We start from the raw sequence: 23,907 nt of genomic DNA on the forward strand, positions 1-23,907 counted from the left end.
CTGTTTTCCCAGGTCATTTAGCATGATTTAGCCTTAAAATGTTTTTATTATTATTTCTGCAACAGTTTTTAGACTATAGTTATATATATTTTTATAAAATAATTGACATTTTAGTTTTTTTGTTTCTTGTTGTGAGCCACCCTGAGAACTTTGCTATAGGGCTGCTTATAAATACTGTAGCTAAAAAATAAATAAACACAAAGTAGGCGAGGTGCGTTTTCCAAATATTGCCCATACAGTCTATCCTATTGTCTTTCTGCTCTATACATCTCCCTCCCCTTTCATCCTCCAGTGATGCTTCACTCGGGAGATGAGAGCTCATATTTTTTATGTTCCTCTGAAAATCTACAAGTTCCTTCAGGCAGAGTGCTTATTCAGAGCTCTTTGTTGGAAGTTTCAGTTCACTTCATACAAAGCAGCTCGCTGAATGTGAGCACTTTCAGCCCTTTTACTGTCAAACGCATAGCTGCCAGAGCACATCCAGATTGTGGACATTATTGTGTGCATTTCTTTTCATGTGAAGTGAACTTCATTTGCTTGAACTAGTGGAAGAAAGTAAAGATTCAGTTGTAATTTAATTGATTGCAAGAATCAGTTTGTGTTTAAAGAGTTTTAACAAGTGAATGAGATTAAGAGCAAAGTAAAAGGTAAAGGACCCGTGGACAGTTAAGTCCAGTCTAAGGCCACTATGGGGTAGCACTGCTCATCTCACTTTAAGGCCAAGGGAGGCGGTGCTTGTCCACAGACAGCTTTCCGGGTCATGTGGCCAGTATTGCAGTGGCCACACGCTGGCCCCCACCCGATTTCTCTCCCCAAAAGAGGAAATGGAAAACTCAGTTTAGAGACATATTAAAATATATATAAAGCCACAAAAGCAGGCATTCTTCCCCCTGCATTCCATGCTTTGACTGTAACGCCCCACTCGTTTTAAAGCAAAAAAAAAAAAAAGTCTGCCAAACATGATCAATAATAATTAAACCTCTGGTCATGTGCAGCTTTTCATTTTAAACTCACTAAACCTGTTGATTTTGCCCACTGCTTTTGGCCAGTCACCAGCTCTCAGCCTAGCCCACTTTACAGGGTTGTTGTGAGAACAAAAGAGTGGAGGAGCTTGAACCACCTTTGGCTCTTAGGAGAAAAGGCAGAATATAAATGTAATATAGCATTCATGGACAAAAAGAGGTGGTGAAGAGAACAATAGACACCAACACAAAGCCAGAAAAGCAAGCATGCCTGCCTTACATGTTGTGACTGCTGCATTATATCCACCTACCCTGACAGTTCAGCATTCCCTATGATTCTTATTTCAGCACTTTTTAAATTCTGCAAACTTAGGCCAGATGACAGATGTTTATTAGGAGAAGCCACTATAGAAGAACTACAGAAATAAACAGGTGGATATGCATAGTCCTCCTTTCTGATTGCAGGGAGTCTGAATTACAATATTCTGATTTTGGACAATATGAATGAAACCCTTTCTTAGAATTATTATTTTGGTTAAAGGATTGGAGCTGTAATTGTGAGGTTATTACGATGTTGCTTTATACTTAAATCAATAATCATCAGTTGGTTGAGTGGATTATCTAGGTCACATGAGACTCAACATTTTCTTCCACATAGTGGATAGTATAAGTTAGTTAAACTTCAGTCATATTATAATCAATGGGACATGAGTCATGATTAAATTTTCATTTTGGACCTAGGTACCATTAAGGTATTCTGGGTGCAGTTTGTTAAAATAATTAATAATCATGATAACTTTTCCAAAATTCTTCTAACTACCTGTTTCTGATTCCCTTTTAATTTTTGTTCTTACTAATAATGGGTTTTTTTAATGCACTGTGGTGGTATGTAATACACTTTTAACGTTATTTTTCACATCACATTTGTTCTTCTTTCCATATTATGATTATTAAGAAAGGGATTAATTTTTCCGTTACGTATTAGCGTAGATTGGTATGAAGAAAATGTTTGGCTTAAGTAAATACGGACTTTTGAATCCAAGCTTTAAGGAGGTTTTTTCCTCCTAATATTTAGTGATAACAACATCTCAAGAACAGAGGTAACTCAATTTAGTTGAAAAGCTGCACTCTTTAAATGAGTGGAATTAGCTGGAAATAGTACTACATTAACACACCCTGCCAGCGGCTGAAATCTGCACACAAAACACTTTTTCATGTTTTCCTTGAACTCCTTTGATTGCGCCTAACATTCAGCTTATGCTGAATGAGCTCTGTGTCAACCTTGGCAGGAACTGAAGAATATTGATATCTGTTGTAATGAATAGTGGAAGAGCAAAAGGCTTAAGTGAGCTGGCACAAGTACTGTCTCAGTATGATTAGCTAAACACAGGCATTGTTCAGTGAGCAGCCTCTGTGTCATTTTGGAAATTAAATCTTGGCTGGCTAACATTAGGTCTGTGTACACACATTGAATTTCTTTGTCTGTTTGCTGTGGTATCCATTCATAATTAAACATTTCAAGGAAAGTTCTAAAGAGATCCTTGAATGCCTCCTCCGCTTTTAAATATGCCTCCGAAACAAGCATTTGATGCAAGGATGACATAGCCCCTCTCCCTTTTATTTGGTAACATTCCTCTGCTCACATCAAAAGGCCCAAGAACAAATTCTTATGCTAGATATAGTTACAACTGAAAAGTAGTGAGACAATTTATTGCTATTTGCAGTTAGCATCAAGGCTGTGAAAAGGATTTTTACAATAGTATTCATGTTTTGTGACACATCTGTCTCCAATGCCTCTTCGGTTTTCAGTGCTGCTTCTGCTTATTTCAGAATAAATCAGAAGTCAATCTGTTGTTCGGACGGAGTGTCCTTGAAAAGCGAAGCTTTCCCTTGAAACAAAAAGCAAAAGAAAGCGAATTAATGGCGATGGCTAGTGAATCACCGCCGCAAAACCGGACTGAAAATATTAGTCGAGCCTTGGTGTGCATTCTGTTTTACACAATCGCTTATGGTGGCTTATCAATTCCAGAATTTACTTTGTTCTCTTGTTTTGTATGGTGGAAGGGTGTCTTAGGAGAGTTAAAAGCCTGTCAGTAGTCCTTGCGAAGACGACAGGCTTGCTTCACTTCTGCTTCATTTTGAAATTAAAGTTCATTTAAACAAAAGCAGGGTTATCTCTTGCAGGCAAAAGGGTCTAATCCCATGAAGAAACAAAGTGGCCAGTGAAGGACCACTAGATAAGTAAGGGGTCTGAAGAAATACTGTGGAAGCTACACATATAACAGTGCCTGAACCCCTGTCCAGGAGATTGGGCAGAATAACATCTTCACAGGGCCTGTATAATCCCCGTTTTGCATAAATAGGGGTTGTAGTACCCTGAGGTAACCTCTGAATATTGTATGAATGGGTTCTTCAAAGACGAAATGCTTTTTTGGTGTTTAAATAAACCCAATACCACATCGCTCACATTGCTTTGGCTTTATCTTCCTTCAACCCCCTTTATATTCTCCCCTGTTGGAAGGAAAGTCTGTGGCAGTGTGGAGTCGGTGAAACAACAGGATATGTTATTTACTCAGCTGTATTTTTATTTTTCCTAAAAACTAGAACCTCCTATTAGGCAAAAGGAAACTAGCTGGTGCTTCTGAGGGACTGGGTGTTCCAATTAGTGCTAGAGAGAGAACTAAATAACTGAGGAGTTTTATATTTTCCTTTGGAGCAACTTGAGGGGGTTTTGTGGGTTTGCGGCAGCAAACCAGTCTAACCTGATTTATGTAGCACCTTCCCATTTCCTTTGAAGACTGTAACAATCTACTAACAATGTCTGGTAACATTCCCCTCCCCCCAAATTCTCTTTTTATGCTTAAACATCCAGTGTGGTGAAGAGTTTTGTCGAACTGAAAAGCTGTCTCACCTACACAGTGTGGTGTAGTGGTTAAGAGTGGTAGACTCATAATCTGGTGAACCGGGTTTGAGTCTCCGCTCCTCCACATGCAGCTGCTGGTGATCTTGAGCCAGTCACACTTCTTTGAAGTCTCTCAGCCCCACCCACCTCACAGAGTGTTTGTTGTGGGGGAGGAAGGGAATGTTAGCCACTTTGAGACTCCTTAGGGTAGTGATAAAGCGGGATATCATATCCAAACTCTTCTTCTTTGTGACCATTTACCGCACTTAGACAAGGAATATATTAGAAACTTAGTTTTGAGCTTGATTTACTAGTAGTAATTGCTATTTAAATAAATTAAAATGCTTGAAAATGTATGTTCTGGAACATCTTTCCATTTTTTACAAACCTGAATTGTTGACATGTAACAAAAAGGCATTGCATGCAGCTTTGTTCCACCTGGTGTACTCTGTAGTCTATCTAGGAGCATTTGACATTGGAAAACCACTTATTCACCCCCTGATATCTTACTTTTCATTGCCGATTAGTTTTATTAACAGTTAAATTGGCTTCGGCTTGTGGGTTCTTTTAGCCCTCTAACAGCCATGGTCGAAACATAAAGCAACCACAGCTATATGTTTCTTTTTCCACAATGTGCATTATTTTATTTTAGTTTTAGTTTCTCTGAGATGCATCTAGGCCACTTACCCAGCACTCAAATGATCCCCCAACTATGTTCTGGAGGGTCACAAATCAGTTTTATGTACATTAGTTCCCCCTGCCTCTCCTTCATGTGGCAGTAATGAATTACTTGCCCGCATAGGGCAGAAGGGACCGACTCTCTTGGCACATAATCAGCAGTCATCCCTGCCCCCTTTACTCTAAGGCATTTTGTACAAATAAAATTGAGTGTAAGGTGTGGATATACCTCCTTGTTTAATCAAATAATATTTCTCTGTTGCATCAAAATGTTGCAGATTATGGTCCAATTAAACTGGGAAGTATTTCAGTCACAGGCATAGCTGCCAAGTTATCCCTTTTTTTAAGGGATTTCCCCTTATGCTGAATAGGCTTCCTCGCGAGAAAAGGGAAAACTTGGCAGCTATGGTCACAGGTGTATGGGGAAGGTGGCAGAAAGGACCGAAAAAGCATAGAGGTTATTCCGAATCTTCCATACTGTTGTTGGAAGATCATCTGAATGTAGTCTTTGGCTGTATTTGGATGTAATTTGAAACTCTGCTTTAATGTTACACGAAGGAATCTCAGGTTTGTGGGCTGTTCCCTCCTGTCTCCTCCTCTGGTATGACCATGAAGAGACTGTCAGAAGTTTTTCTTTTATTTTCAACTAACCACAGTTATTTGTTATGTCCAGACCTGAAGAAATTTTGTTTAGTCTTAACTATTGTTCAGGGAAACAAGCCAACTTCGATATTGACTTATTTCCCAAGACCACTGTTAAGATTAACCACAGTCCCAGGTTCAGACATAACAACAGACCACAGTTAATTGAAAATCGAAGCAGAAACTTGTGGTTATACCAGGAAAAGGGAAATGCATGAGCCTGAGGTTTGTGCACATAATGCTAAACCATGATTTTAGCATTATGTCCAAACTAGATGGTTGTGTAGAAGCAGTGGAAGAAAGCCCGTTCTGGAATTCTTTTGGGCTTTTGGGTATGCCAGCTGAGAGGATATGAGAGGCATCCTGAACGTTAAGGCTGCAAGTGTGTGTTTTTTAAACCGTGAACTGCTGACAGTTCCATGTGTCAGCCACTTTTTCCATTTACTTAAAGAGGCCATTTTCTCAGCATCTCTCCCCCCTCCCTGGTTTGCCTATACAGTAGAGGCTGACAATCATCATTCCAATGTCAAAATGCCTTTACTCTGGACTCTAATATCAGATTATTAAGGTGTTAGCTCTCACGTAAAGGAGGCCAGAAACTCTTCTTCTCTTCAATCAGAATTACAGTTGCAGATAGAAACAAGCCTCTTCTGGTGTTGCCATCTGTCAAAGCAATGCATGGACCAATTGTATGTCAGGTTCCTGTTAACAACAGCGCAATTGCTCTATTTCTGCCTCAGGTAGACTTGCTCAACTGTGACTCAGTGTTTTCTATTCAGCTGACTCTAGGAATTTCCAGACGTTAGATTTTTTATTTTTATTTTTTTGTAGAAAATTATTATTTGAGAATTTGAGAGGTCAGCTCTAATATTAGCAACATTAGCCCAGGGGCAAGGAGATTCTGCACCCAGATCAATTTGCATAGTGAAGTTCTTTTTTCTCTCCCGGAATGTCTTAGCTGTATTTCTGAGGATGCGAAATTGGAGATTCTTTTGATTCAAGGAGGCAATTTGCGTCATGCTAAGTTCATGTATAGTTTGCCATGTTATATTTTTATTTTAAAAAATATGTGAAGCAAGAAAAAAGCACTTACTCTGTAAAATAATTATATTAATACTTTGGAATTTTAAAAGAGTTCTTTCTAGATATAATTAATGAAATGCCAGATTTCTTTAAAAGACTTGCAGCATTTATATGCTAAGCATATAAACAATCATATAATTAATTTTGTGCGTTAAAAACCTTGGGGACTTTTGTAACTTGTTTGTTTACTAGAGTCCTACCCCAGTGGTTTAACTTAGTCTCATAGCACTTAATTTGTATAGAAAATAATGACTTAAAGAAAAGCATACTAGGTTGTTAGTTTTGTTTCACAGATTGGCTTTGCGCCTTGTGTGTTTTTGGTGTACCTTGAATTCTAGCATTTGCTGTTGGACAATATTATACCTCATATTCTTTACTGACCTGTTTTACTCCTGGGTTTAACTGCAATTTTGTGGTATAGATTGACATGAGAAACCTGCAGCACCTTGCTATTTGCTTAGGGACAACTCTCATTTTTTACTTATAGTTAATGACTTATTCACCTGGATGCAGATTAATCCTTAGATTGATTTATCCTGAGAAAGAGCACATTGCATCTTCTTTTTTTTTGAAGTTGCCATCTTGTTCCTCTTTCGTATATTAAAAAGTGAGTTATTTCCCCCCAGTTTCTTTTAGATTCAAGTTAGATAGAAATTGTATTTGCTTTTGTGATTTTTTGCTTGTAAGCTTTTAAACATTTTTGCTTTCAGTTAACTGCAAACACACACACACACACACACACACACACACACTCCTTATATAATTATCACGTTCTCTGTACACCAATCCTTTCCTGATTGGGTGTTGGATGAGATCAGGAAAAAAATTATTTCTCATATGGAAAGAGAAACAAGCTTTGACTAAAATTTGACATTTTCATTTTTAGGTAGGATTTACTTTAAAATACAAGTAAAGGTCATACAATTAAATATATATTCTGTCATTTTGTAGGGGATGAATTGCAATGGAGTCTCCCAGTGTCTGAATGAATTCCTCCTATTTCCCTGCAGCCCCCAAAATCTGGGATCATCTGGAGAAGATTCACGGGGTATGGGGGCTGAGCAGGGTTTTGGGAAGGAAGAAGAAATCTCATTGCACAAGCAGATGTTCACACGTACATGTCATTCTTTTTACTTTTAATCCACATCACAGAATTGAAAATAAAACTTTTTTTTAAAAAAAAGCTAACAATTTCATCTATTTCAGCAAGCGGTATGAAAATTTAAATAAATATCTCCAAAAAGTCTCCAAAAAGACTTTTAGAAGTGGAGATTTCTCTGCCCTAATTAATGAGCCAATCCATGTAGATATAAAAATAAATATTTCAACTAAGTCTTAATATGTAAAATAGCTAGGGTTGCCATATTTCAAAAGGTGAAAATCCAGACACAAAAGTTGTCGAGTTGTTTTGTGTGTGTGTGTTTTTTTTTTACAAAATCTAAAAAAAGAGAGACGTTTTTGAGGTACTTTTAAGGAAGTTTGCCAAAATCAACGTTACCGACATGGTTTGCCATACCTCCGGATTTTCCCGGACATTTCAGCGATTTCCGCCTGGGCACACGTTCTGACAGCCAAAAACCAACTATGTCCGGGAAATTCCAGACGTATGGCAGCCCTAAAAATATCAATGTGAGGTTTGGGAAACAAAATCAAACTAGTGAATAGTCTTAAGTGTGTGGAATTGTGTTGGGACAAATGATATGTGTGGGTGACTGACTACTGTTTTCTGCAGCAAATCAGTGGGACTAAGTTGTTGAGAAGATACTTTCAGATTTTCCAAAAGAAGATTAGTATGCACTAAACTTAAGGATTGCTGGTAATGTTTGGTAGAGAAATCAACAGAGAGAAAATGAATAAATTATGTATATATCATTGTACAGTTTGAAAAATGGGGGTTCTGCATGACTTTAGTGTTCAAAATTTGTCTTTGTTGAGTGGATTGCAAGCTTATTAATTGAACTAGATTTTTAGTTTTAATTAGAGCAGTTCTTCTGAGACTAAACCTTTTTACCATTAGGCTTTTTGAAACCTGTGAGATAAAAAAAAAAGTTATTTTGGAACATTATTTACACGATTTTAATTAATGATTATAATCTCAGTGGTCACTTTTTGCAAAAGAGCATTTAATCCTTTAACCAGTTTTCATGATTTGCATTTTTCACAAACACTTGGGCCCTGCAATGTTATCTCTATTCCCCCCCCTTTTGGAAAAAAAACAACAACATAATTTTATTATGTTCCCTCTTCAAACCACATTTCCTACCACAACACCTGTTTTTCATGCAGACTGAGCCGATAGGTAAAGAAGCAAAGTTTGCTACCTTTTGCCAAGATAGAACATAGCTCCTGGCAAGGTTAGGTTTGAAAACAGTTTTTCATGCAGGGATCGTATACTAGCAGCATAGCTGTTGCCAAGATCTTCTGACTAATGAAGGGCTGGAACGATAGTGTATTCTTCTTTGCTTGAGGCACGAACATGTAGCATTTCTTCTGAGGAAAGGCATTCTGGTGTTTCAAACAAAGCAGGAAGTTTAACCTTCTCGGAAGAAGGTCAATGTTTTTACTGATGGGGGGTGAGGAGAGCAACTTTGTAAACAGCATAAAAGATAAATTTTCTGCTTTGCGATAAGAGACACAAACAATGAATTTTAAGGATTTTTTTTTCAGTGAAGATCAGCAGGAATGTGAGTATGTTTATCAACTTCTTTGCCTCTCAGCACCACATTTTGCTTAAAGAGATCTGTATTAACGACTTCAAGAACCTCCTGCTGTCTGCGCACTGGCAATTTGAATTGTGAAGTACAAAGACATGATAACCCTTTAAATATCCTTTTTTGTGGTCAGTGCACCTGAGAGCATTTGCAATTCGGTCTTTTCAAAATTATAATGTGAGGCATTTCACATTGGGAAGTACATACTTAGCTGTGGTTTGTAATATGCCAGGCATTCGCAAAGATTGGGGTTATGTTGAGAATAAGTGGCCTGTTGGGAATTGTGCAAATATTTTAGAAAACAATAAAATGGAGGCAGTCTAGTTTACAGACTGAAGGCTGGACGATGAACTTTGAAGTCACTCCCAACTCCATGTTTCTATGAAGCAGTTACAGGCAGTGATGATGGAAAGCAGTAGAGACACTTTGCAGTAAGAAGAGAAATGTTTATGAATTGTAACTATAGCACCAATGAGGAAACTCTTTTAATCTTTTTGGGATAAACCAGCAACTAACTTGCTGTGATACCAACTGAATGGTCATTGTAGCAGATTTTCTATACCAGGGTCCTGACTGCAGCTGCTACATCTTCCCAGATTTCAAAATGATGGTTCATGTGGGCTTTGAAGGTAACATTGCTCTCAGTCCTAAGCTCAAAGTATATTGCTGCCCACAGAACAGCTTACTATGACCCCTCTACATTTTCTAATTAACCCTTGCATTTAGACCTGTCTGCAAGGTATCCAGTTAGTATGTTTCTATGTGTCTTATTCTAGAGATATTCACAGGCAGATTGGGGCACCAAAGGACCTGAACACAACAGCAATTTTATAAGGTAACTGTTTACTTCCTAATTATTTACGAACGCAATCTTTTAAATGCAATGGTATAAAATGAGAACATGTTCTCAGTCCAAATATTTCAAAGATATACAAAGAAGATTGACACTGTGGTGCTTATACACAACATGAGAAAATGCTGTGTAATGCAGAAAAGCCATTCCTAAATGTCTGCATCCCTATTTTGCTTTGTTAATTGGCTTTATGCTCTAGGGGGCATTAACGCTGAAGTGAACAATATATATGTAGCACATTGCATTCCTTGAGCCAAGTCAATTAATCTCTCTCTACTTTTCAAAATAGTTTCTGTTTAGCAGTTGTTGTGCAAATTAGGCTCATTGTAATAAACAAGGAGGCATTTGATAATTCACAAACCCCAGTGCAATAATCTGTAAAACCTCAGTGCTTGTACACACAAAATAGCGGTAGATGCCACATGGCTACATTGGCCATTTAGTCTCGGAGAGTCTGTAATTATATATTTAAATTTTGCAGGCAGATTTTTGTAATAAGATTTTTGTGCCCCTAATTAGGCTCTCGCTGCTTGATATGTATAGAATTGTGGATTATTTTTAATTACATTAATTTAAGTAATTAACCCACTCTTTTATCAACAAAGAAACAATATGGCAGCTCTTGCTGAGACATGACTGATATGTCTTAATAGCAAACTTCTCAGTATTGAGGTCCAGTACCCTGATTTGATCAGTGGCTACAACCTGTGATAATATTCTCTGGCTCCACGGTCAGAGGCAATAATGCTTTCCAATACCTGTTTCTGGAAAGCACAGTAGGGCAGATTGCTCTTGTATGCAGTAGGGCTCCCGTATGCAGGTTCCCCACAGGCATCTTGTTGGTTGCTATGAAAACAGGATGCTTGACTAGATGAGTTGTTGGTCTGATCTAGCAGATTCTTCTAATGTTCCCTTATGGATCCATTAGCAGTCATGGGTGACACTAATCTGGATCAGTATTGCAGCATGGGCCACCTCCCCCTATGCAGTGATCCTAATCTGCACACCCGTTGTTGTTGTTTAGTCATTTAGTCGTGTCCAACTCTTCGTGACCCCATGGACCAGACCACGACAGGCACTCCTGTCTTCCACTGCCTCCCGCAGTTTGGTCAAACTTACATTAGTAGCTTCAAGAACACTATACAACAATCTTCTCTGTCATCCCCTTCTCTTTGTGCCCTCAATCTTTCCCAACATCAGGGTCTTTTCCAGGGAATCTTCTCTTCTCATGAGGTGGCCAAAGTATTGGAGCCTCAGCTTCAGGATCTGTCCTTCCAGTGTGCACTCGGGGCTAATTTCCTTAAACGTGGATAGGTTTGATCTTTTTGCAGTCCATGGGACTCTCAAGAGTCTCCTCCAGCACCATAATTCAAAAGCATCAATTCTTCGGTGATCAGCCTTCTTTATGGTCCAGCTCTCACTTCCATACATCACTACTGGGAAAACCATAGCTTAGCTTTAACTATACGGACCCTAGTAATGAACAAACAAGCATCAGAAGGCCTATTATTTGATAAGTCACAATTACACTAGTTTGATCCTTGGTACAGATTATATATTCTTGTTTTAACTTTAGTATGTGAGTGGTTATGCTCCAGTTGGGCTTACACCTTGCTGTTCATTTTATTAAAAAGGCTAACATTTAATGTGAATGTTTGTACAGAGATACAGCTGTTTAGAGAAAATAATTTGCCATTGAGGATCAGGTTCAAAAACTTGAAACGGCTCTTTACATCGGTTGTAAATGCAAACTTCTTCTTCTTCTTCTTCTTCTTCTTCTTCTTCTTCTTCTTCTTCTTCTTCTTCTTCTTCTTCTTCTTCTTCTTCTTCTTCTTCTTCTTGCAAACCTTCATGTTTGCATTTGAATCCAATCAACATTGTAAAGATTTAAGAGAGCATAATACCCCAAGTAATTTCTGTACAACAAGACATCTGAATGGCATGTATACATTGCTGCAAATCAATTTACTAAGAAAAGTATCTGCCTTCTGCAGTATTGGCACAGAGCTTCAAAAAACTAATAATATTGTAAAAGAAACCCATTCGTACTTATATTCCTTGAAAGTTACACTAGAGAGAAAGCTGTCTCTGCTGTGATAAACTATTGACTTCATGTGCCCACTGTTACTCCCCAAGGATTACTTAAATTATAACCATTGTGTCTTGTTATTGGTAACACCTTGGACTTTTCTTTAATTGCACTTCTGTCTTAATTATTCTTGGAATGTTCTCTCTCAATCTACCAAGTATCTAAGTAATCTTTACTTCACTTTATTCCTAAACCTTTCCCCCATGTACTATTTGAAAATTGCTGAGGGTCTGTGAGGCCCAGATAATAATTGTTCGGCTTGTTGCAACAATTGCAATGGGATGTGTTGGATATTGTATTTTTATTGCTTCTTTTATTTATATTTTATTTTATTGTATAAACACTTGGAGTATTATGGAATTTCATAAGAAATAAAAGCAAGAAAATGCAATTAAAATCAATACGACTGTTTTAGGCAATGAATGCATATGGAACAAAAAATAGAAGGATTTATGGAGGGATTTGTGTATGTAGGTAGGATTGGTTGTAGGTTTAAGGTGTGGGGAAATGTTTCCGCTCAAAAGCTTTCCAGAAATCTCAGAAATCCCTTAAAACGTGCTAGTATTTCCTCTCCTCCTGTCCAGCTTCCCCCTCCCCAAATGTAATCTCTTTGTTTCTTTTGCTCCTCAAACCTCAACATGTAGGTGGTACTTCAGACATGTCCAAATGCTGTGCCTGTGAACCTTTGTAGGGTAAGACTGTCTGCTGAGTTCCTCAAGGACAAGTCTGAGTCTGACTAAGGTGGAGGGTGATAGCTAAAGCCGCATCCTTCGACTAGTGGTGGCAGGCAGAAGGATGGGTAGCCCGGTCTGTGGGGTTGTGCCTCTTTACCTTACTGGACTGGCTTCACTGAACATATATCCGACTTTATAACAAAGTTGGTAATCATAGTGTAGCTTTCTGTAATCTATTGTACATACATTCAGTTATTTTACAGAGAAATATCTATAACTGCAGGACTATCATGAACCTGGCAAAGTTTTGCATATACAAACACAATGTAAATATAGCTTTTTCAAGGCTGTTTTAGAGGTCTGATAAAGCGCGACATACGAAGTGTATGGTTGGGATGGTTTAGGTAAAAGTACAAATCAGTAAAATAATCCTGATTTGTAAGAAAGGAAAGAGTTACGACCTCTAATCTTAACCTCATTTGTTAAATTCTACTCACCCCTACTGATTTAAGACTAGAAATTGTTTAGAATGATTTATTTTGGATAACAACTGGTGCCTCCAATTTGAAATTAAATTTGCCTAATGGTAGTAATGGGACGCAAGTGGTGCTGTGGTCTAAACCACTGAGCCTAGGGCTTCTGATTGGAAGGTCGGTGGTTCGAATCCCCGTGATGGAGGGAGCTCCCGTTGCTCAGTCCCAGCTCCTGCAAACCTAGCAGTTCAAAAATGCAAGTAGATAAATGGGTACCACTGTGTTGGGAAGGTAAACAGCGTTTCCGTGCGCTGCTCTGGTTTCGCCAGAAGCGGCTTAGTCGTGCTGACCACATGACCCATAAAAAACTGTCTGTGGACAAACGTCGGCTCCCTCGGTCAGTTAAGCGAGATGAGCGCGGCAACCCCAGAGTCGTTCGCGACTGGACTTAACTGTAAGGGGTCCTTTACCTTTAATTGTTGTAAAGATGTGGTAATATTGACATTCCAAAGCACCATGCCAGAATATACAAAAAATAAAAGGAAATGCGCAAAACAATAAACAGGCATTGGGGTACCTGCATGTCACCTTAGTGCAAAACAAAATCTGTGCCACTAGAAAACAAGCCAGAGCCTCTTGTAACAACCTGGGCTTATGGTTTGTCTCCAAGGTTTATGCAGACAACCAAGGTTTGTTCTACTACAGCAGGAGTGGGGGAAGAGTACTGTGAGAACCTTTGAGCATCACCTACCTGCTTGCTGCTTGGTCACATAAAACCATGGTTTGTTTTTAACTATAGTTTAATGTGGTTTGCGCACCAGGTCAATAAATTACATTTCTTCACTAATATATTTAGAATATTCATTTTATGTTCACAAATAAGAACCCAATTCTGTGCTCAGCACTGCATTGGCACTGCATTGGCAGGGGAGGAGGACTCCCCTGCTGAGCGCCTGAGGGCCCCAGTCCTGCCACTCGCCACCTGGCCTAGGGCTAGGCCTGATGGGCTCTATAAAGGGCTGCTGCTGCTGCTGCTGCTGCTGCTGGGCAAAGAGGGCTCCGTTTTGTTTTGTTTTGTTTTTGTTTTTTGTTTAAATTGCTGTTTTTTTTTACCTATGTCATTTTAAACTGTGATATTAATGCTGTATTCTTAGTTTTAGATTTATGTGGAAATTGTTTTCCATTTGGTTGTGTATTTTTTGATGTGGTTTATTTATTGTTTATGACTTTTGTAATTATGTAAATCTTGTCATGTTGTAAGCCGCCTGGAGCATTGTTTTTAACTGTGGAAAGGCGGCCTCCGAATAAAAAATGATGATGATGATGTGCATGAATATGATAAGAACCTGGACACTGGCCCACAAATGGTTAGGTTTGTGCATTTCACCCCTTAATTTCAGACAGCCAAACCCTAGAAATCCCAGGCACACTGGGGTTCAGACCCACCAAGTGGCCCAATTAGACATTTGTCCTTTGTGAAAACTGCTTAGGTGGCTTAAAGCTATTGAGAAGCCTCCTAGTTAGTGGCCGTGAGCCCAGAATTGTGGAGAAAGTAGGCATTTACCTGGGAGCTGCTAAAATTACCGTACTCGTGATTAGTCATAAATTGTGCCTTGAAGGTATGCAGCTCTTGGGCTTTAGCTGTCTTGCTTCTGGGCTTCTCAAGGGAAGAACCTAGGCACAAGGCAGCAACTTGTTTCATTTCATCTTATATATTATTCAGCCAACAAAAGTAAATATATCCAAGCCATGTCTTTATTTTCTGGATCACAAAGGGAGTTGAACATTTTTATAACACCATGGTGGCTTATGTTGCAGATACTTGTTTTCCCCCCTGTCCCATTATTATTTTCTGTTCAAAGTTTTGTAGGATTTTGTAATACTTCCTGTCAAAAGCCCGCAAAGCCTTTTTGACCATAGTGGGGCAAATAGAATAGGTGTTTTGTATCTCTATGACACCTCCAACTGTAGCTGATAAACAGCTCAACTTACCTGCACCCTTCTGGCTGTCATTGTGTTTATTAGTTGTATATGAATCAAAGTAGTAAGCTGATTTTTAAAATATGCTCCTTTGTCTACATTTTATAACTGCGTTTCACAGAAATTCTGCATACATATCTAATTAAATAATTTATTTCAGCTGCCTTATATCTTTCTATGGAGATTGACACTTGTTCATATGATGTTTTTCACATTTTCTTTCTCCGTATAAGAAGCAATATTGGTTTCTATTTAAACATTTATTTGCTAGTAGTGAATGTGTGCACTCAAAGTATTTACTGCTAGTGTATCTCTTTCCTGCAATCCTGGCTTATGCATATTGCCTGCTTTCTATTAACTCCTGGCCAGGAGAGTCACTTTTTGCATCTAGATGAGAAGACAGAAGCATTTCCACACTTGCTGAATTCTCTCTGGTGCCTGTTCAAGGCTAAGTCCGTTGCCAGTGCAAATTACTTATAATACAACAGTTTGAGAGGGAAAGAAAATCAAAATTTATCCAACCAAGGATAGTACTTTGTTACTTTTTATCAAGCTCAAACAGACAGTTTTAATCCCTGGAATTATAATCTACTATGAGAAGTCTACCTATTCTGCAGTCTTTTGAGGATAGAAAAATAAGAGATAAAGGGGCCAAAATGGTAAAGATCCTTAGTGCTGATCTAACTAGTTTATTCTGGCAGCTATGTGCCTGGATTTATTTATTTTAATTTTCCTTTCATATTGCTTACAGAAACTTTCACCATCTATGGCAGGTGAAAGTGTGTTGCATAAATAACGAAGGATCTTGTGGGACTATAAAAACTAGTACGCTTACTAAGCTACAAAATTTTCTGCTTCCTCCTTTACAGTACAGAAGCTCCTATCTTGTTCACCATGGACTCATAGGAAGGTGACAGCTGTAATCTTACTAGTGGGCTGCCACCTTTCAGAGATGTTGGGTTTCTATTTAGAATGGGTACGTTTTATGGGCTTTACCTGGGACACCCCAAGTAAAGCTTACAGCCTCAGTAAAAATGAGAGATGGGTGAATTTCTGAAAGTTCTCTTTCGATTAACAGTCAATAGAGTGAAGTTTGTATAAGGAGGGAACAGTTTACTGGCTCATCTTTGTAGTTAGATGTTGTTTGCAGTGAATTTTCATGCTTCCTTGTTTGCATTTTAACTGAGTTTTTTCTGTTTAGAAAAAATATTTACCTTGTTCAAATGTAACATTGAGGTGGCATGTGCATTCTGATACTCATTCCAAATCTCATCAGGCTGTGACTCTGATGGTGTCATTTCCTTTCATACCAAGGTGATCGAAATGCAGTTCTTTAAAGTGAAATGTCCTAAACCAGTGTCTGGCAGCTCCTATTAACTGAAGTGCATCACAAACAGTAACAAGGTCTCTGAAGACCACTTTTCTTACAAACTGTGTAGTCATATTTCCTCATTAGCTCGTTTCAATTGTCACTAATGCCATGTCCCAGGCTTTTACAAAGTTGACAAAAAAAAACCCATAAAAACTATATGCATGTAGAACAGACAATTATTTTCTGTAATTCAAGATCCTTTTGAATCCATTTGATAGCTTGTAGCTTGCACAGTTTAATTAGTTAACATTCACCCAGATTCAAGTCTGAATATAAGGAAGAAACATCTTAGGAAAAATTCACAAATTGTAATGCACAATAGACAGCATCAACCTTTGATTTTAAAATATTTAGTTTAGCATTTAAATTATTATGCTCAGTGCATAAAAAACACAGGAAACCATGAATATAATCGAATTGCTAAAGTGTTTAAATGCACCCAAAGTGGAAGTGGTGTTCTTAAATGTTTACCACTACATTTTGGCAGGAGAAGAATGAGTGTGTGTGATATATTCTTTCTATACTTTGTTGCTCTGCTGCATAGTGACATTCAGTGCTTTGCATTTGAGGTGTGTTGCTGTCCCATGCAATGTAATATTTAGCTTGTAAGTATGCACCACACTATATTTCTGTGACTAGATAACTGTGCTGATCAGGATGAAAGGCAGTCTTGTTCTGAACTTGAAATAGGGTTCTTGTTCTTACATTTAATGTTACAAATTTTAGTGATTCTATGTGTGCATGTTTTGATATGAGGACATCATTTGGTTTATAGCTTTGGGAGCAATATTTCTTCTTCTATATGTGCCATTTGGGTTGTAAAAAAGTTCAAACCGCTCTCACTTGTGTGGTTTTCAAGATAGAAGCATAGAAGCTTTGTGGAGAACTTGCAATAGGTGCAATACGTGATTGTTATGTGTTGCAACTTTTGAATTATAAGCTGAGCACCTTGTTAATAAATTCATAGTGTTTCTTCTAAAACAAGCAAACATTGGCATTTCTAAAATGTATAACATAAAGGAAATGGTTCACACAATAGAATTTTGATTGTGTTTACTTCTATGTTTTTGTTTTTATAAGTTTCAAGAAAAGGATACGAAATGTAATAATAATAAGCACAATTCTATAATTCTCTTACAAACTAAGAAACACTTTGGAACTTAAATCTCCATTCTAATTAATGCATGTTTCTGTAGCTAAACATTTGTGCTCAAGTAGGGGGTGATATTTCATGCTTGGATGTTTGCTGACGTTTGTAATAATCACTTTGGACATACAGCAATGAATCAAGGTACTTAATTTATAATTATTGTGAGTAGTATCTGAAGTTCCATTAAAACTGTAAACTACATTATAATAGTATCTCAAAGTTAGATGAAGGTTAAAAATTTTTATGATTATTGTTTTTAATCTAACTCTGTTACAAATATTGTGCTGCTATTCAACATTTTGTTATTAGTCTGAAATATTTCTGTAATATTTCAAAATCAAGAACACAAGACTGAATGATGCAAGTCCTTTATGTTGTCAATATTTCTATTTTCCATCTTGTTGAAATGACCAGAATCACTCGGATTGAAAAGTAAGCTGTAATGTATTCTGAAATAGCCTCATATACACACACACCAAATTAAAAGTTTGGTTTCTCAATTAGTAATTTACATTTTAAATATCTAGTAGTCATTGGTCTCTCATTAATTGAGATCTCTTTTGTATTTCAGATGTGTAGAAGTCATTGCTAAAGAAGGACAGAACTTGAAAGAACTTTATTTGGTGTCCTGTAAGATCACAGACTATGGTATGTAATATTCATTTTTAAAACACATTTATGCCATCAAGAAGAAGAGTTAATTGTAGTTGATATTTTTAGATTTCTCCATTCTGAAAAGTTGGAAGAAATGTTAATCATAAATATGTAGCTTCAAAACTTATTTTCTATTAAAATGATAGTTGCAAATTTAGATATAGTTACTATCTTAATGATAATAATACATGCACATTTTATGCAAATTGGTATCCTCCTCTTCTCTCTCTCTCTCTCTCTCTCTCTCTCTCTCTCTCTCTCTCTCTGAGATTCAGTTCCTCTTTCAGGCAATGCATAAGTTGCCACTGTATTTGTTGTGAGCTTTCAAATTTACAGGCAACCGGTGGTTTTAAACCACAAGTCTGCTTCTGCTTTCCATCTTCTAAGCACTTCCATATCTAGTTGCAGTGGCTTCCAGAGATTGAACAATAACAATAACTGGATTTTCAATAGAGCATTGTGCTAAATCATAGCTAAGCTTTCTTAACTTGGATTTGGTGTAACGTCTCAATTAATTCATTGTTCAACTAAACACATCTTTGACATATTTAAGGCATCTTCAAGCATTACATAGCAAGCTTGAAACACTGTGTGGGCCTGCTATCCAATCATGTTATGCGTGTATGCGTGTTGAAATTGAATATGACTCAGATAAGTAACTCATAGGAGAAAAATGGGGAAAGCAGCTAAGTGGTCTAATAATTTGAATTTATTTTCCATGGTTTGTATAGATAGGTTTGGTTTTTTTCCCATGGGGAGGGGAGATTTGGAGACTTCAGAGTTTAGTGCTTTTATAGTAGAACTGTATGGAAAACAATTAAGTTAACCTTTTCCGTACTTAAAAGATGAGTGTAAAGTATTAAAGATGCTTTTGGATCACAGAATCAACTAGGTTTAAGTTCAGTTGGATTGACTTGCACACTTTCCAGCTAAGCTCTCATTTTGTGACAGGCTGTCAAGAAGTCAAGCCATATCTTTATTCAGATATATACATGTTAAAAACCTTAATATAAATATTGAATTCCAGGAATAATACTGTTGACCGTCCTGCAAAAGACTGAAAATAATATAACTTTTATTTGTAAGTCTTAGGATATCTAGTATGACAGATAAAGAATAGTCACCTAAGTCAGCCTGTAAATCACATAAATCATCCTTTAAAAAAGAAAGTTATATTAAAACTTTGTTGACAATACTCTTAACAATCACTCATGCAAAAAAGAACATCTGCCAGAGCTATATGTAATTCATAACTATCAGAAATCAATTTTCTTTAAATAACTTCTAAGAATACTCCTGATGTCATGAAAATTCCAGGCAATTTTCTTTGAGAGTTTGTTTGGAATGCCACTGTGCATCTCAAAGCCCCATATAGTGAGGTAAATCAACTATAAGAATTGCAGATCTTTTGTCTCGTGGTACATTATGGAGGATTTTCAATTTGAGAAAGACAGTTAAGCCGAACTTTTAATTTTTTTGATAATGTAAAATGATGCACTGCCCCCATTATCAGCACCTTCTTCGCCCACTAAGTAAGTATACAGGGAAATAGCAGGTTGGAAGAAAGTGTGCTTTGAATGTGGCTTGTCACTATGCCCCAAACTAGAGCACCATATCCTCTTACCTATATTTTACATTCCATTGCAGAAGTCTCGTATATTGTGCTTCACTTTGTGCCTCCCTGTTTAAAGGCATCTATTGGCTTCATTTAAATTCCTCTAAAGTGATTTTTTTGCTCTCCTCTGAGGGTTTATTTTGCATCTTGGATAGCAAACTGTGGCAAACTACATATTTGAAAATGCAACATTAAATGTTAACTTAACATTTCATCCTCTTAAAACTGAAGTGTTGTTCCCCAGGGACCTAGAATCTATAATAACTCTTTTGTATAAAAAATTTAAGTATATTTTTACTACAAAAACCAAGCAATTGCTTCATTTTTGGGGGGGGATCAGTGACCTCTATTTTAGTTATTAGGTTTGTATCCAACTATTCAGCCAAATATAGAATACTGCAAATCCATGCAAAGGTACAATATCATCTGTTGGTGGTGGTGGGGTCCCCACGTGGGTTGTTTCTGCTGGTCCCTGGCACTTGACATAATCACAGGCAAGTATCCAGATTTCTTCCTGCAGGAGGAGGGGTAAAAAGAGTTGAAGATGAATTCCAGAGCTGGCTGATAGTGAAGATACCAACTCACAAAAGCAACTCCTTCTGCTTGCCTATCTCCTTGCTCTGTAGTCAGAGACCACAGATAAAGCGCAACCTGTAAATAAAACTTCAGGTACTTGGCAGAAGCCTCCTGGATCACATTAAAATGTGTTCCCTAATTCCTGAGGGACATCATACACCAATTGTCAAACTGGATCCCCCAACATCACCTTTAGGAACTGACCCCTAAGGAAAGACTGGGAACAGTGCTCCCCAGAGCCATCCCTGGCCAAACAGTCCAAAAGAATATGGTGGTCAACAGACTGGAAGCTGCTGAGAGGTCCAGCAAAACCAGCAGGGACTTACTCCCCCTGTCCAGTTTGCCAGGTAAAGCCAGGTAACGTGTTTGCCTCAACTGGACAGGGTGTTCAGGAGCAATTATGTCAAACTTCCTGGTCGTTTCCCCATCCTAGAGACTGATAAGTGCTTTGACAGAATCATCAAGTGGCAAAATAGGAAACTTCCCCAAGGCACCCAGAAAACTGTTTGGATCCATATTACTTCTTTTTAATAGGTCCTGTCTCCTGTGGAAGTTAGGAGTCCCTGTAATTTTCAGCTCAACATATTGTAAGGCTATGAAGCATCTGCCTGGAAGTGGAAATCACTCAGTACCATCAGTCTGGGAGATTCCATGCCCAAGACTACTCAGCTAGCTCAATTTGGGTGACTGTTGGGCAGCAGGGTCCTCATTCTGTGGGCAGCTGTCCTCACGAACAAAAAACTCAAAACTGGTAGAAAGCTGAAGAGGGCACCTCGTCTGAGGAATGGAATTACAGTAGGTCTGAACAACTCTACTCGTCTTAGATAGCACTGAATGGAGAAACCTCACAGATACAGTGATTTTGTTAAAATAATATAAATATAATAGTACTAGGAATAGCCACTCTTTGCTAACCCCTTTCTTGCACCTCTTCCCCCACACCTCTTTCCTTTACACCTGATCCCCAAAACCCTCACTTTATCCCTCACCCATCCCTTTGCCTATCTCTACCCCAAGCCCCACCTCTGTTTAAAGGTGGGGGAGCTCAGAGAGGAGCTAGTCCCACTCCATTTTTAGTGGGTCACAGAGTGGCTCCATTTTTTTTTACCCCTTGCACCTGAGCAGCTGTCACACCTTCCAACTTAACTGTCTGCAGTCCCTGTCACCTTCCTGCTTCTTTCCCCACCCGGCACATTCCCGATTGGTGTGTTTGTGACCAGCACACTGAGTGTTGTTTCCTCCGGCTCAGCCAGGAGTCCCTCAGGCATGAAGCCGCCAGCCCCTCAGCAGGCAGTGGCCAGCAGCAGCAGTCTGTCATGGAGGGTCATGTCAAAGTGGCTCTTTTTTGTCATGCCAGTCGGCCAGCCTCTTTCCCCAGCTAGGGTGCTGCAGGCTTTGGGAGATGCCATGCTAGGGGCTCCAGGGGCTCTCAGATTCTTGCCTTGTGCAGTTGTGCTGGTGGCGCTTATAAGCTCTTGGTGGTAGCTTAACGTGCTGTTATATCCATTGCTGCCGCTGCCTCCCCGCTCTGTTAAATGCAGCTGTAGCAGTAGAGAGCCTGCCGGCTTTGTTCTCTCCTTCCTGCTGTTCTGGCGGCATGCTGGCGTTGGTGCGGCCACGCAAATAGAGCGTCACAAAAACTTTACATTTTTATTTACATAGGAAAAAATAATTATTAAACAGGTAATGTAAAATAAAAAGTAAACTTGCTTTTACAGTATACAAATGTTGAAAATCCATTCACTAGCTGATCATCATGTCAGCTTTTCAATTAAAAATGCTTTTCCAAATGAGAAGTGCAAATTGCCTCTTTGTATATTACGACTTGTGGCAGTGAGTATAAGCACAAGTGCATTTGTATTTCTATTTTTTCTGCCTATTGCCACTTGTGAATCTAGTAGGCTCAGTTATTGTGATCCAGAAACCTTGCCTTTCAGGACTAAGCAGCATCAGTGAATTGCCATTTCATCTTGCTGAACTGAAGCTACAGAATTCAACTTAGTGCCTTTTAAAAAAAACCAAACCAAAGTAATTTAAATGTATGTATTCTAGTTCTTCCATAAGTCAAGTGGAATGATTCTAGTTTTTGAAATGTCAGGGATCTTTTTGACCCAACTAAGCTAATGGCATACTTTATTTGCAATTCTCTTTCATCCAGTGCCCTATTCTTGCTTATTTATTAACTGTACATACTGAAATACATTGCATCTAATTACAAAATGCCAAGAGCTCATAAGAAATGCTTCCATAAATATGTAACCACTTGGGCCTTAGTACACAAAAAAGAGAATATTTCAGGCGGAAGATATGTGGCCAGTTTCTATAATAAAGAAAATAGGTCCTGGGATTCAGCAGTGTCTTTGAGAAAATGGAGTGGCCTGAAAACTGTAAAATTATAAGAGCACAGATTTCTTTTGAAAAGAGAAATATTTGTAAGACTAAACATTTCTAAAATCCTGTGTGCCTTACCTAATTAACCTAGGTACTCTTTTCAATTTGACTATATATGTGGTTTGTCAAAGAGTAAATGGTGTAATGATCTCAGGCAGGCAAGCAAGCCCTGATAAGAATTAATGAGACTCTGTCAGTTTTATGGCAGTTTATTTACAATTTACATTCAGAGCAAAGTTCCGAGCCTGCCACTCTTAGCTACGAGTTGGTCACTCTGACTCTTGTCCATCCCTTCCTCTCTTGTACTTCCATTGCATTTTAACCCTTTCAGCTTTTCTGGTTCGGGGAGAAGGTGGGTGAAATCCCCCCTGCCATCAAACAAAGATCCTACTAACTGCTGCCTACCTCCTGGTTGCATAGCAACCCCCTGAATGTCATCTATCTCCTTCCCTCCCTCTGCCTGTGAGCTTTCCAAGTCTGCTGCTCTATCTGAGTCTGGGAACTCTTGATGAAAGGGGGCTGAACTAACCCACTCCTGCTCTGTCTGCGGCTGCCATCCCTCGCCTCCAGAGTCAGATTCTGCCTCCCTTTGTACTGGCATTCCTTCCTCTCCAGAGTCAGACTCTTCCCGGGCATTCAATTCAGCCATATCCCTGACAAATGGTAAGTTAGGTGTAATGTAGGGTTGCCATATTTCAAAAAGTGAAAATCCAGACACAAAAGTTCTTACACATGGACAAATCCTGGCAATGTCCGGGAAATTCCAGACGTATGGCAATCTTAATGTAATGACAAAAGTGTAGGACTTGCACCAGAAATCAAATGCTTCTCCGTCATGAACACACTAACCATGTGCTGTAGGGTTTGGGGGATAAAATGAGATCCCTCCAGATGTGAAATTTTGAAGCTGGGGCAGGGCGGGGGGGACAAGTTTCTCTCTCTCTTCTCTCCCCGGCACATTTTTTTTATAATTTTTCATAAAATTTTAAATTAAAACAATTACATACTGCTTAACTGTAAATAAAACCTCTAAGCAGTTGACAGAAGAAGATAAAATATACAAGTATTGATAAAAATTAAAAAACAAGTTTTGAAAAATTCA

General features: G+C 38.4%; 1 protein-coding gene across 1 annotated transcript in view; it reads left to right on the forward strand.

Annotated features, from left to right (window-relative positions):
* FBXL17 (F-box and leucine rich repeat protein 17) overlaps positions 1–23,907 on the forward strand; it is a 146,880-nt gene that overhangs the window by 73,171 nt on the left and 49,802 nt on the right. The window contains exon 7 of the mRNA XM_035100064.2: positions 18,141–18,217. Within this exon, the coding sequence (XP_034955955.1) occupies positions 18,141–18,217 (77 nt within the window). The remainder of the gene's footprint in view (positions 1–18,140; positions 18,218–23,907) is intronic.

The sequence above is a fragment of the Zootoca vivipara genome, chromosome 11, assembly GCF_963506605.1.
Source record: "Zootoca vivipara chromosome 11, rZooViv1.1, whole genome shotgun sequence".
Lineage (NCBI taxonomy): Eukaryota > Metazoa > Chordata > Lepidosauria > Squamata > Lacertidae > Zootoca > Zootoca vivipara.